Source organism: Camelus ferus, chromosome 9 (genome assembly GCF_009834535.1).
Source record: "Camelus ferus isolate YT-003-E chromosome 9, BCGSAC_Cfer_1.0, whole genome shotgun sequence".
Classification (NCBI taxonomy): Eukaryota; Metazoa; Chordata; class Mammalia; order Artiodactyla; family Camelidae; genus Camelus; species Camelus ferus.
In genome coordinates, this window is record NC_045704.1 from 71,535,126 (window position 1) to 71,550,837 (window position 15,712).

At 37.4% G+C, this 15,712-nt stretch overlaps 1 protein-coding gene across 5 annotated transcripts in view; it reads left to right on the top strand.

The window, feature by feature from the left end:
* The window catches only part of CDC14A (cell division cycle 14A), a 142,193-nt gene that overhangs the window by 45,036 nt on the left and 81,445 nt on the right, over nt 1–15,712 (top strand). For all 5 annotated transcript variants that reach the window (XM_032487199.1, XM_032487196.1, XM_032487198.1 and 2 more), the window contains one exon: nt 9,133–9,212. In XM_032487199.1, the coding sequence (XP_032343090.1) occupies nt 9,133–9,212 (80 nt within the window). The remainder of the gene's footprint in view (nt 1–9,132; nt 9,213–15,712) is intronic.

The window sequence follows — 15,712 nt, forward strand, 5'->3', positions numbered from 1 at the left end:
CAGAGACTGCCTTCTGATGATGAATGATAGATGCTGTACAGGGTCACGTTTACCTGTGTGTTGTAACATAGACTTATACACAGCTGGTGTGAGACTAGGGGCTCAGGTTTTCTTCGGACCAAATATTTTCTCCTTTTCTGCTTTAAAGGGTCCCTTTAGACTTCTGTGTGCTGAGAATACTATCTCAGTGCTTCCTTGGCTTGCTTAGTAAGGGCTGGGCTAGTTCAATGAGAGCCAGCCAGCTCAGCAGTATCTGTTTTGGAGCATGAGCTCTCCTCGGGCAGGAGAAGGCTGTGCTACTGAGACATTGCTTGCAAGAGATGTGTATTTGTCCTGGCTGTAGCTGTCAGTTCTGGAAGGACATCTTTTCAGGCTGATTATGAAAATCCTAGTTTCCATCAAATTAGATGGGAAGATACACATGGCTGCTGTTGTCTGCAATTTTCCTAAATTGCCCATCAAAGAGCTCCCACGGGTTTTACTCTAATTTACCCCCATGAGAGTGGTGGAGAGAGTATTTCTATTTTAAACTAATTCTCACATAGATAGAATAAAGTCCACTGCTTAGTCACTGTGTAGAAAATCTCAAATTCAAATTAAAATGTGAAGAGATGACACATGAGAGTATAACAGAGCAGACATCGCCTTAACCAAAAGACACAGTCACTTCTCGACCTCGTTCTCATGAGGATGCCAGATGATTGTTAGGTATTTTTAGGGCAGAAATAAGCAATGGAGATAGAGACCTGACATCAGGCTCTGCCTTACTTCTGTAATTAGCGTTGTCTCCATATTTGTTATGCAGATGCATTGTCTTGTCCTCTGCAGGCCTTGTAATCTGTGGTTTACAATAGACTCAGAACTTGAAGAACAGGAAGAATGACTTACCTTCTTTTACAACGTGTTAAAAGACTGCAGGAGGCAAGATGCATTCATTCTTGTTCTGCTTTAATTAGATCAGGAGAATAAACTTAAAATAGACTCAATAATGCAAGTTGTTTTAAATATACAGTTACATTTCTGCTTTGTAATTAGACTTGCCTTTCTAGCTTGTGAATGTTTAACACTGAATATTTTTATTTCCGTAAGCAATTAGAACGGAAGTGGAATCAGTGGTGCATTTGATAAATGCCTTTTTCCTATTTTTAAATTTTATTTTAAAGTTGAATGCAGATATTGTTTTCTCAGTCACTGGTTATAATGGGAGGAAATGATTAGGAAGAAAAATGTTGCTAAAAATAAAAAAAAAAATTAAGCATTTTGTTTGTGCTTGTGTGTGACAAATAAGAGTTAGTGTTGTCTTCAGGAAAAAACAGTTCATAAATTAAGTGCCCTGACACTTAAGAAGTCTAAGAATCAAAGTCTTGGGAGCCAAGGAAGAGACTTTAAAAGGTTTATGTTTCAGTTCTTTGCAGGGTTTCTCACCTGATAGTGTGTTTTTATAGTCCATTCCATGGACTTCTGTGATTTCTTTTTTGTAGGTAACTGATAATCCCTTTCCTCCCCTAAAAACAAACCCAGCCTGGTAATCTTATTCTTCTGTTCGTGAGAAGTTCACATAAGGAAAAATGACCACAGTGTCAACTCTTCTGGTCACATGTACTTTGTTGGAGAGAGCCATGGGTCACCTCAGCCATCTTCTGATAATTTAACAACAGATTGTTAAGACAGGAACCAGTGCATTTATTTTATGGTTGTTGATACTGAGGTACCAGGAGACTCAGGAAGCCGTTTGAACAGGCAGAACTGAGAGCAGGACCAAGATCTGTATATTAAAATGAGAGGGTTGGACTGAACGATGGTGTGTATGGGCTAGTTTTGGTATATAGCAATCATGAGGGACGTCTACAACCTCATGATTTGATGTTTGTATGCATAGATAGGCCTTAGGGCTAAGCTGTCAGAAATAACAGCAGTTGTGGGTCCAGTCAAAGTTTGGGACCAAAGTTTATCTTTTTCCTGTGGTCCCTTAACAAAAGAGCAATGTGCCAGATACAATTCTGAGCAGTTTACGTGTATTATTAATTGACTTAATCTTCTCCATCAACGGCCTGACGAGGCAATTACAGTATTATCCCCTCTTCACAGGTAAGGAGATGGAGGCACAGAGAGTTAATGTGATACAGCTTAGAGGTGGAGAAAGGCAGCGGCTTTGAGAATATAAGGCAGGAGCCAAAGAAGGCTGCCTGGCCAAAGTGACTTAGCGCTGTGGTGCCAAGAAAGGGGAGGAGGCGGCCATCAGTGCCACTGTGATGCAGGGGAGGCTCCGGTGGAGTCCGGTCCCTGTGTGGACCATTCCCCAGCCTGCTTTAGAGCTCTTGTCATCCATATTTTTAAGTACCTTGAGGACGACATTGCAGACTTTCCTCGTGACCTTGTATGTGTGCAGGTGCCTATGCAGGTTGTGAGCGTTAAGTAAATCCAAGTTGATCTTTGGTGACTGTGTTCTGTTCCACCTCCTGCTTCCTGCCTTTTATCACGTGTCCAGAGTGGCTGAGTGTAGCCTCAGAATAGATACGGGGAAGTGGGAGAGTGAGTGTCTGGGTCAGGTAGGATGCCTTGACGCTTGAAACACTTTCTATAATCTAATACAAATCGTTTGATCCAGAGCTCTTCTGTTTGAAATCAGTCTCTTTCTTTCTTTCTCTTTTAGCACATTATAGAAGAATTGTCTCTACGTGCCTAGTCTGATGCTTTCCTGTAACTGGGCTCAGAAAATTAATTTCACTGGCTCCGCTGGGCATTACCACTAAAGTAGTGACACATTTCAGAAGACTCACTTACTAATTGTTAAATAAACTGAGTTAACCCTCTGGGGTGGATGCACTCGTTGTACCTTAAACTTAAAACTCAGGACCCCTCACCGGCTCAGGTCCCTCCCTCAAGGTCTTTGGAGGGATCCAGTGGTGGTTTTGTAAAATTTGAGAAGATATTTGTATCCTTTGCTTTTCTCCCCAGAAGTGGTGGGAGTGCTGACTTCACAGCTCTCTATCAGTGTTCCTGTGGCAGTACCTGACTAGGAAAGGCTGTTCTCAGCATTTGTTTCCTCTTTCATAAACAAGTAAAATACTAAATAACAGGAAATCAAATGCCAGAATTGAAGAATACTCTCTCAGATGGCCAAATCGAATCTTCAAGAGTATTTTCACTTTCCAGATCACAAAATATAAATATAATTAACCCGAGGGTTCAGGCTTTGTTTTAAAATACATTACGCGCGCGTGTGTGTGTTTGTGTGAGTCGTGCTTTGGCATCAGGCTTTTTTTGAGGAAATAACACCTGAAAACAAAGCTAAAAACATGGTCAAATCTGAGGGAAATGTCCCCAGGGAAAGACCATTGGCAAATTCATGACTCAGAGTCTGGTTTAGACTTCTATATTAAGCCATTTGTTGTTTAAAGAGTCATCCGTTGTGTAGCAGAGAGATTAAATGATCTGAGTAGAGAAATAGAGCGGCAAATTCCACACTGCTTCTGAAATTCACATGTATTATTTTTTGACAGGCTTTCAGGATTGAATGACCATCAGATTTACTTTAAAGAAATGGTTTGGAAGTATTTGCAGATTAATTCTAGGAAGCTTTTATTTACCATACCAGTTTGGTCTGCTCTTCTATAAAATTAGTCCAAACTCGATATTTGTTGCATTGTTTCTCAGTGTGTGGTGTGCATGTTTTTTGTTTTATCTTACTTTTTCTTCCAATTTTATTGAGGTATAATTGAAATACAGCGCTGTATAAGTTTAAGGTGTACAACATAATGATTTGACTTACATGCATCACGAAATGATTATCACTATAAGTTTAGTGAACATCCATCATCTCATATAGATACAAAATTCAAGAAATAGAAGGAATTTTTTTGTGAGAAGAATTCTTGGGATTTACGCTCTTAACAACTTCATATGTAACATAGAATGGTGCTAATTATATTTATCATTGTACATGACATCCTTAGTCCTTGTTTATCTTCTAAGTGGAAGTTTGTATCTTTTGACTCCTTCATCTGGTTTCCCCTCCCCTGAACCCCCACCTCTGGTGACCACAGATCTGATCTCTTTTAATATGAATTTGTTTGTTTGTTTTGAAGATGGCCTACAACACTATGTTAGTTCTTGTTACATAATATTTAGTATTTGTGTACATTTCAAAATTATCACCATGATAAACCTAGTTATGATGTGTCACCATGCAAAGATACTACATATTTATTGACTCTATTCCCCACACTGTACATTTCATACCCATGACTCATTTATTCTGCAACTGGAAGTTTGTGTCTCTTTATTTCCCTCACGTATTTCTTTCTCCCCCTCACCCCCCTTACCTCTGGAGTTTGCATTCCCTGATGATTAGTGATGTGGAGCATCTTTTTATGTGCCTGTTGGGTATCTGTATGTCTTCTTTGGAAAAATGTCTTTACAGATCTTTGGCCCATTTTTTAATTGGGTTGTTTGTTTTCTTGATACTGAGTTGTGTGAGTTCTTTGTCTATTTTAACATTAACTCCTTATCAGACATGTCATTTGCAAATATCTTCTCCCATTCAGTAGGTGGCCCTTTTGTTTTGCTGATAGTTTTCTTTGCTGTGCAAAAGCTTTTTAGTTTGAAGTAGTCCCATTTATTTTTGCTTTTGCTTTCCTTGCCTGAGGGTGCATATCCTAAAAACTACTATTAAGACTGATGTAAAAGAGAATACTGCCTATGTTTTCTTCTAGAAGTTTTGTGGTTTCAGGTCTTACATTTAAGTCTTTAATCCAATTTGAATTTATTGTTGTGCATGGTGTGAGAGAGTAGTCCAGTTGGATTCTTTTGCACGTAACTGTTCAGTTTTCCCAACACAGTTTATTGAAGAGGATAACTTCCCCATGTTGTATATCCTTGCCTGCTTTGTCAAAGATTAATTGCCCAATGGCATTTTTCACAGAACTAGAACAAATAATTATAAAATATGTATGGAAACACAAAGACCTCACATAGCCAAAACGATCTTGAGAAAGAACAAAGTTAGAGGAATCATGCTCCCTGATTTCAAACTATATTACAGAGCTACAGTCATTAAAACAGCACGGCACTGGCACAAAAACAGACACATACATGATCCACAGAACAGCATAGAGTCCAGAAATGAACCCACACTTATATGGCAATTACTCTGCACAAACATTTAAAAATTTTAAGAGTTATGTATTTTAAAATTCTTTTATGTGTGGACTCAATGGCAAGTGATACTGGTTTTCCATTTATAGCAATGATATAAAACACTTTAGAATGAATTGATGGAAGTTAAGAGAGTATGTCTGTTTAAAGAGAATAGTAACACATGGTGCTGCATGTAGTGGCAGAAGTTGAGCAAGTTGATGATGACTAATTGAAGTTTGGGAGACATTGGCTTATTGGTAAATAATAGATACTATACTAGTTTGTAGTACTGTAATTTTAATTATTGTTAAATAAAACTCATAGCTATTGGTAATATATATATTAGAATGTTGGCTCTTTAAGAGTCTTTTATTAAAAGTTAAGAGTTATTTTGGTGCTTGGTACCTGGCATCAAAGTTAATTAAGCAGGAAAAAAATCACTTTAATTGACTGACTCCTAGTTAGTTAAAAGTGAGAACATATATGTCAAATGCTATTCTATTGAGAAGATTTATAGGGTTTCCTGGCAAAGAGTAGGACAGTTTTATAAGAGCAGTACAGATACCCACTATTTCAGGGATAAACTGGCGTGATAAACCAAGCACTATACAGAAAACTTTTGTTAAGTTTTATCAATCAAAAGTTGGAGACGATTCTTCCGGTTTGGGTTTATATGTGCTAATATCTAGTGAGAAGAGTAGGCAGCGTGTTATTTTTTTCCTGAGAAGCAGAAAAGGAAAATCAGGGTATTTAAATGGTGCTTTTAAATTAATTTTATTCAGAAAATATTTTTAGAAGTATTAGTATATCTGGTGGCAAATTTATGAGTATTAATTAAATGTAGATTTTATTTTTAAGATGAATACACATCTAATATTTTATAACTGATTTAGTTATGAAATCCATTAAAAACAAATTAATACACATTAAAAAAACAAATTAATGCATGTTAGTACAAAACACAAGAAACATGGAGATAGTATAAAATATAAAGTAGAAAGTCCTCCTTCCTCCTTCTGATCCTCCCCCAGCCCTATTCCTCAGACACAACTACTGTTAACGGTTTAAAGTCACTTAATTTTGAAAGTCAAATGTAACATTACTATATACAAAATAAATTAACAAGGACCTACTGTATAGCCCAAGGAACTATATTCAATTTCTTGTAATAACATATAATAGAAAAGAATCTGAAAAGAAAAAAAAAATATATGTATACGTATAACTGAATCACTTTGCTGGACACCTGAAACCAACATTGTAAATCAACTGCACTTCAATAAAAATTTTTTAAAAAAAGCAAAGAAATCTCCCCTCCCCTCCAAAAAGTCAAGGGTAACGGCACTTAGGAATTGGGAGAGTAGGAATCTCCCCCCCCCCCCACCCCAGTTCTGCTTCCGTTGTCTGCATCTCTGCTTTCAAGCAGATGTGCTGTATGGAATTACTGTGGGCTTTGCAGTCAGATCTGTGTTCACATTCTAACTTTGTCACAGAGCAGCAATGCGAGTTTGGGAAGCTCCTGATCTTTCTGAGCTTTAGGTCCCTCAACAGCACGGGCTTAAAAGTTGTTTTCTTTGAGCTCTAATCAGACCTAGTTTGTCTCTCTGTCTGTCTTTCTCTTTTTTGAATAGGAGACATATCTGAGAAGATCGGGTATAAGAATCCATGACATTTCTTCTCCTGGAAAGCTGGAATTGGGTTATTTTCATGACCAGCATGCACGCATTCAGTAATGCACTCACTTATTAGAACACTTCATCTCTCTCCCGAGTACCTATTGTCAGGTTGTAAAAGGACATTGCATTTACCTGCCCCTGGCATCTTGCTGGAATTTAGATGGCCTCTGTTGGGTTTCACTTTGCACTTATTAATAATTTAGCACTGGGATAAAAATAAAAACAAAGACTCTCATCTTACAGTGTGAGAACATGGGTCATGTGTGCTAAGTCATGCGGGTAAGATGAGTAGCAAAACCCAGTGGGGTAACCAGTCTAGAGAAGTCTTTCCTGTGGGCTGTTGCCTCCCTCCTGCAGAATGACTGCCTCAGAATTAAAGGGAATTAATGTAATTGCTCCGGAGGAGGGAAATGTATTTTTGCTTTCCAAAGAGGGTTGTATAAGCTTTAATTATCTAATCCAAACACAGGAGCTTGCTGCAAGCAGCTTTCGCTTTTAACAGGAGTAGTCAATTTTCAAATATTGCTGCATCCTTAGGCTTGAAAACTCACTGTATTATAACCAACTCTGTTCAGTGTATTATGTAACCTACCCACTAGGGAACAACGAAGTCCTGTTTTAATATTGGTGACTGAAAATGGTCTTTAAAGCTCGGGTTGGTTTAAATGGATTTTTGCAATTATTTGAGCTGCAACTCGAGATGTGGTTCTCTGTGGAATCTGTGTCTCATGTCTCGATCTTTCTTTTGCTGTGGTTTCATTTTCTGGGCTGTTTTTGTTTCATATTCAATTCACTTTGTTTGATGTGTGCTTTATCAGACCTTCATGTTTACTTGTCAAAAGAATATGGAGCTTTCTTCTTAAAGTTAGAAGTATTTTTTCTGTATTTATATTAGTTTTCTTTCTTTAGAGGGTTGAGATGTTTTCTAGTCCTGAAATTATTAATAATTAAATCCATGTAATATTGCCAGTGGAACAGCTTACAGAAACTTTGTAAGCAGAAGAGGAAAACCCTACTTTTTAAGAAGTGGACTCGGCCATTCTTGTTGAAATGTTGGGACATATTAATGACATATAATGTCATTAATTCTAGGTAGAAAGGATTTTAGGGATTGAATTTGAATCATACTGTAAAGGAAAAGGATCAGTGCTCTTGTTTGAGAATTAAAACATTCAACTGCACTTAGGATAAAACCAAACTCTCCTCCTGGTTGCCTTGCTCTTCGCAGTCGGACCACGGCCTGGCTTTCCCTTCCCGCCCTGCCCTTCCTGCCCTGCCCTTCCTGCCCTGCCCCGGCCACACTGTCTTCCTCTGCGGGACTCGCCACGCTCTCGCCCCCAGCAGGGACCCCGGCCCCTCTTGTTCCCCCTTTTCCTTAGCCATTCCTGTGCTCTCCTCCTGCACACCTCACCCTCCGTGGCTCCCAGAGACCCCTCCCTGACGACTTTACTTCAGGGTATTGAGTAAGTCTATTCTCTTTCCAGGACTCTGTTTATTTCCTTTTCAGCACTTATCTCAGATTGGATTTATTTTTGTTAATTATTTTTTTGCCCGACAAGAATGTGAATTCTACTGAGAGAGGTGCCAGTACCTGATATAGCTCCTGGCGTGGATTATTTAGTCAGAATGACTAAACAGAAGTCGTTTACTGGTTTTAAGAGCTCTTTTTTGTTTGTTCTTGGTTGAAGAGTAGTTTACTGTGCTGCACCAGAGAGATGTAACTATTCTTGATGTTAAGAGCCAAGCCAACATGTTTTCTAATGCTCTTATCTGTATGCATTTCCCTCCATTTCGTTGTGATTTTATTGATTGTTTAAGAAAGCAACGTGAGCTGTCCTCAGAGCAGACGGAGAACTCGGTAGACCTCCCAAGGGGTCTTGTGCTCTGAGATGTCTCAGAATTTATCAGGAACTGAATTACCTCACAGTGGGTCTTCTGTGAAGGACAGGCAGGCCTGTGTTGGTCTTTGGTGAACACACAGTTCAGTAATGGAGGTACAATTGTTCTGCTCCCAGAAGGGAAAACCCTGCCATTGTATGTGTTCAATGTGCTTTGTAAACAGCCCCAGACGGCCCCTTTATGGATCTGCCCTCTGTCTTAAAGCTTCTGCTCATCCTTAAAAGCCAAAGGTTACCGTTTAGCTTCAAGCTGAAAAGGAAATTTTGGCAGCTTGCTTGCTGTCTGAAGATCAACATTATCACCATGACAGCTGTCACTTTCAAAGTGCAAGAAGTGAAATGCAGATTTGGTGAGTAATTATATTAGTTTTGTGTCATTCTTTGGTGGTGTTCTAAGTGTTGCTATTTATTTGTCTTAGGTGATCTATTTAAAGAAGACTCCAGAAGAAGCCTACAGAGCACTCCTGTCCGGCTCAGACGCCCCCTATCTTCCATTCAGGTATAACCGCTTGTGAGACATGGGCCATCGCACTGGGCCACACAGCTCGCTCCTTTAGAGTTGGATTATTGTGTTTTTTAATTGTCCTTAGACTGTGACCATGGTGTTTTATGGAATGAAATGAGATGGTAATTTTTATTATTCATTTTTATAGAGACAACCCCTCCTGCCCTCACCCATATAGTAAGAATAAAATAGCTTTTCCTTTTTAGAAATTAATTTTTTCCTTGAATCCTTTCTATATCTTGACAGTTGAAGTACAAAGAGTGCCTGATGTACGACCTAATAACCATGTGGAGGTTTGCTAGATCTCAGTACTCTACATTGTTGATTCATCCATTCATTCTTTCATTTTGTGAGCATTGATTGAGCTCTCACCAAATGTTGGGGGCTGGAAATATAGAATAAGACCCTCAGAGTACCTTCCCAGAAGTATATATTTAGTGGGGACCCTACATTCTCCGTTTAGCAGACAAATGTAGCTTCCATCCTAAGGAAGGCTGTCTCTCATTACAGTGTTGGAAAAGAATATTTTGTAAGTATCACCTGAAGAAGGTGTTTTAAAAATTTCAAGTAAACTTGAGATTGTTTAAAAAGTAGAAGAGAGCATACATCAAAGTTCCCACGACAGTCATCTCTGAGAATTGTGAATGATTCTGATATTTCTGCCCTTTTGCTTATTTGTGTGTCCAAGTCTACAAGCATACAGATTGCTTGTTACTGTTACTAGTGTCATAATTACCAACAATAATGAAAGAGAGGAGCAGGAAAGATTGAGGAGCTTGTCTGTGGTAGGTAATTAATTTGTTACCTGAGAACTAGAATTTTTGAGTAATTAATAAGATCAGAATGGAAGAAAAGACAGTAAGAAAATTATTAAAATGTAACATAGAATTAAATTATAATTTTCATAATTGTAGCCAGTTTTTCCAAATTTTTAAATTTTAAATATTTGGAAATATAAATAGATTAACATGGTTCCAATATTTTTAAAATATATGAGAAGGTTTACAGTGAAAACTCTCTCCCACCCTTGATTCTTATCTGTCTGGTCCTTTCCAGGTAACTACTGGTACTGGTTTATTCTGTATCCTTCTTAGAGTTTTTTTTATGCACATATAAGCAAATAAAGATATGCATACTTATTGGTCCTTTTTTTTATCACAAAATATAACATACTGCATGTACTGTTCTGCATCTTGACTTTTCTCCACTTAGTTCATTTTGGATGTATCTTTTCACATCAGTACATAGAGAGCTTCCTTCCTTGTTCTGCCTGATTGCTGTATAGTGTACACAGGAATGCATTTAGCCACTCTCTTATAGGTAGACATTTAAGTCATTTTCTACCTTTTTAATTCACATGATCTCGAATGTATTTTAGAAGAAAGAAACTGAGACAATATTCTGGAGAAAATTATAATATTCTTGTTAGACATAAAGAGTTTTGGTAATTTACCTGAAAAAAAGTGCTTAACACAAACATCAGGAATTTTCCCCTTTAGCTTAGGCACCTATTTCCTACTACAGTTTGCCCTTGAATGCAGCTCTAAGTTGTATCTGTCTGATAACTCAGATACCAAGAGTTGTGTTTACATTAAACTGCATTTCTAAATCCAAACTCTCCATAAATCATACATTTGAAACAGAAAATACCACAAAGTGTACATTTAAAATTTAGTGAAAAGTTTAATTGAAAAAAATACTACTAGTTTTCTGGAATTTGACTAAATAAACTTAATTTTTTTCCTAATGCTGAGATGAGACATGAGTGATTTTAGTGTACAGCCCAGGCCGACCAAGGCCAACGCAGTATCATCAAGAAGCATCTTCTTGCTTTTCATCATCTATCGGCCATCATCACCTTAGCCTTCCTTTGGAACCTGGAGACTATCGTCCACTAAGTTTTCCACCCCATTTGTTGTTAAATTACACTTTTATCTTCATTGTCTAGCTTAAAAAAAAAAATTCCACTTCTGTATTAACATGTTTATTTAAAAAATAGGAAGTCTCCAAGAAACTTCCATTTAACTGTAATTGTTTTATTGTTTAAAAAAATTTAAAAAAATGAAGACAATTTTGAAGGCTTGTTGGTACCAAGTGTGGTTGGTACCTTTATATTCCCTCTTTACTGAAATGCTCATGTTCCCATTTGTGCTGTATTGTTTTAGTGGCTAATAAAAGGGGTTTTAAGGTTTTAAATAATGCTGTTCTTCAAGATTTGTTGATTTAACAAATGTTTATCTGAGCAGTCTCTTCTGTAATGCCTCAACTCATTTTTCTAGAGATACTTGGCAGGTCCTGTGCTGATAATATTCTGTTACGTTTTGTGTATTACATTTTGTTCTTGCCCCATTACATTTGCTACACACACCGTGAAAACAAGTGTCATGTATTGTAGTTAATTGTTTGCATGGCTGACTCCCCACTAAATATGGCTGACTCTCCTCCTGAAGGCGGGGATTGGGCTCTTTTCTTACCAGTGTGCCAGGGAATACATGCGTTAATCCATTTATTGCTTTTTCTGTGCCAGCCACTGTGATAGTCTTATGGATCTAAAGATGATTAGGACAACCATGCTCCAGGGAGCTCTGTGTATAGTTTGTAACTGTGTAGGTGTGTAAAACAATTACAGTGTCTCATTAGAGTTAAGAGATAGGTGGTATGAGGAAGGAAGCTTAACGCTTAAACTGGGGATGGGAGATGTTAGGGGTAGGTCCCATGAATGCCTTTCACGTTAGGGTGAAGAATGGAGAACAGCAATCCAGGTGCTGGGTTTAGGTGCTTTAATTTTTTATTTGTATGGCATAGGTTGTCTTTTGTAATGATAGGTTAGGGAGGATACTATATGATATGTTTGCAGGGTAAGTATATCATTATAACCAAAAGGATTATATGATTGAGTTTTTCTGTTTGGATTTATCTTAAAAATTTTATTTTTAAAAATTATTTATTTATTTACTTTATTGAAGTACAGTCAGTTACAATGTGTCAATGTCTGGTGTACAGCACAATGTCCCAGTCTTGTGTATACATACATATATTCATTTTCATATTCTATCTTAAAACTTTTAAATTATAGTTTTCTATTAACCTGGTTAAAAATTATCTAAATATAAAGCAAATTGAAGAAAAAAGATTTGGGTAGCTTTACTACTTATCTTTTTTCTTTCAATTTTAATGAGATATAATTGACATACAACACTGTATAAATTTAAGGTGTACAGCATAATAACTTGACATTTATATGTTGTGAAATTATCACCACAATAAGGTTAGTTAACATCTATCACCTCATCTAGTTACAAAATTTTTTTCTTATAATGAAAACTTCCAGGATCTATTTCCTTAGCAACTTAAAACATGCCATACAGTAGTGTTAACTGTAATCATCATGTACCTTACATCCCCAGTACTTAACTTACCTTATAGCTGGAGTTTTGTACCTTTTAACTCCTTTCCCCCAACCCCCCCACCTCCCACTCCCATTTACTGCCTATCCTTGGTTACACTAAATGTAATAGACCTTGGAGACAGTTGAATTCCTGGCTTGGTGACACTCAAGGAGTGTTTGTTGTGATGTTACTGTTTGCAGGTCAGTTTTAGGGTGTTCCATTCAATTATAAAGTTGTTGTGTTGGAAACTGTACTTTTCATTTGTACTAAGGATAGCCAGTGTGTTTATCAGGAGTGACTTCAGCCGAAAACTAGAGGAAAATGGTACTTTTCACCTATCTTAATTCTTCGAGTCCACCCATCTTTAGTGTTGGCGTGGCAGTGTGCCTTCAAGGGAGCAAGCAAGGGGTCAGAGTCACAGAGCTGGAACTGGCCAGCCTGGTGTGATTCTTCTCAGGTTTTCTTCCTTTCAGTGTACCACCAAATTTATAGTCTATACTGTTGGCCAGTCATTCTGCAAAGTCATATTAATGGCAGCCTGTTTAATGTCCCACAAGACCACCATCCCTTGGTGGAATTTCTAGATTATTTTCTTGGCAGTCAATGGCAGTGGTTTTCAAATCTGGATTTTTGGGTGTTTATAAAACAGTGTGAAAAATTCCTTACATCTCACAGAAGAAGTAACCCATCTAAACTGTACAACTCTTCTTTTAAATCTATTTTGTGCTTTTAAATTCAGTGTACATTTACTTCTTTGTTTATTGGTCCATATGTATTACTTTGGTAAGTTGTTTTTAGTATTGATGATTCATAAATCTGCTAAAACCCAATTTTTCTATGATATATAAAATTAAATGAGGAATAAAACTATATGGACAATAAATAATATCCCAGGGTCCAGTTTCAAAGACAAATATAGAGAGCATGACATGAAAAATGATGACTCGGTGCTTAGGTGAAGTTGAGGTAGGGTCCTGAGCTGACATCCAATGGAATAAAGCTGGTTGAATGTTGCATGTCCTATCACCAGTTGTTAGTTTAGTGGGGTTTTTTTTCTTTTCCTTTTTTGGGTAGTTCTCTTCCTGGATAGATCCAGGAACATGTTCTAATGTGGCTATTTTATTTTAGCTTGGAGAAGAGACCTATAGGTCAGTTTTTCCCAAAGTTATGTTGATTCTCATACTTGGTTTAAAGAAGTCTGGGAAGCTTTAAAAAATATTGATGCCTGGGTTCTACACCAAGAAATTCTGATATAATTGGCTTGGGGTGAAGTCTGGGTCTTGGGATTTTAAAAAACTACCTACATGATTCTGATATGCTGCCAAGGTTGTGAACTACTGAGGTCTACTACCCTGGCAAAAAAAAAAAAAAAAAGATTTAATGGTCAAGTAAATTTAGATTTACAAAACACATTTCCATGTTAAAGATTCTGAATGATTCTAAGTAGTAAACTAATCTGTTTAACTTTAACTCAGAATTTTCTGCAATACTTCATCCTGAATGCCTCCCCATTCCCCCCCAGTTTCTACTGACATGGAGCAGAACTAGCTTTCCGAAACACTTTTAAGGCACATTTCCTGATCCACACCTGTATGGAATAAAACAGATCTCTTGGGATTAGAATAACACACTGCCATTTGTGGAACTGTTTTTGTGCTGTTTCCTGAGAGTCTTGGAAAGAGATGGCTTATCAAATAATGGTGTTTTATCTAATAGGACCAGAAGTAGCAAGTTTTCTCTTCAAGCAGGCTCGAGTCCAGAAACCTTCCTTAACAGAGGACCACAAACCTCCCACTGGCAATCCTTTAATGTCATTTGCCATTTAAAGGAACCCGTACTGTTTGTGTTCAGGGATGGGTTTGTTTTGTGTGGGGGATGACCCCTAGTGATAGCCCTGTTGCTGAGTCTTAATGTGGCTGAGTCTTTATGGGAAATCTCATCTGGGCATGCCAGAACTTGCAGGTCTCTTAACAAAGGCTCAGAAGGGTCAACCACTTAGAACTTGGCATTAGGCTGCCTGCCTTCTTCTAAAGCAATGTAAACATGTGCTGGTAGATGTTAGATGCAGTTATAAAATATATCTCTTTACATAAATGTTAAGCCATATGTTTGTTACCAAACTTAAATATGAAACTGTGATTTTTGTCAAAGTTTATTTAGCAATTAACGTCATACTTCAAAGGGAAGATTATCTTTACCATGTTTTTATCCTGAGTGTCAAAAATATAGAAAACAAAATTTATTTTACTCTCTGTTAAGGCTTTCCTTTCATTCTCAACTTTTCTTTATGATGACTACCTCTGCTTCTCAGTGTTGATCTTTAGGGTCATTTCTACCTCCATGGATATTTAATAAACCTTTGCTTTTGATGCTTGATACAATGGGAAAGAATCTGCATTGGTTTTGAATAGTGAGGATGGGCCAATTTCCTGAGTCTTGAAAATAAAGGAGATAGATGGTTTATCCAGTCCAAACTCTTGGATCTATTCTCAACAGCTGGGGTATACTGAGTAACTTGGACCACCCTGAAAAGCAGACTCTATCAAGTTTTCTTGTTAAAGTGGTAAATAAGCACCACTATACAGAATCTAAGGACAGAAACAACTGTCAAGTTCTCTATGACCCACTAAATACACATGAGAAAGTAAGTTATGGGCCCAGCACACTTCTGCTGAGCCACTCTGCTAAGACAAGGAAGTGAGTTGTATCTTTTTTTTTCCTTTTTTTAAGAATATGGCAGTGCTTCAGTGGTTTGAGTTGTGAAAACTGGCTCAGACTCCTTTTTTTTTGGTTATTCCTGTTTTTATAGTTTCAGATCAGTGTACTAAACTTTCTGTAGAAGAGTAAGTGCCAAATTTTTTTGTACTCTACATAGTACTTTTCCAGTAGCCAGCCTTAGTTAATAAATGTGCTTTGGAGTAAGTTTGCAGTCATTTACATTAACAAACATAATTATTTTCTTGAATGCCTCATATATGAAGCTCTTATTTTCAATACTGGAGTCAAAGACAGTTTACTATTATTTTTATCTTTAAAGCAAAATTAGCATGGGGAGCACTCAGGGGTTGATACAGAGCCCAGAGAACAGCCCCTGGTCTGCTTTTC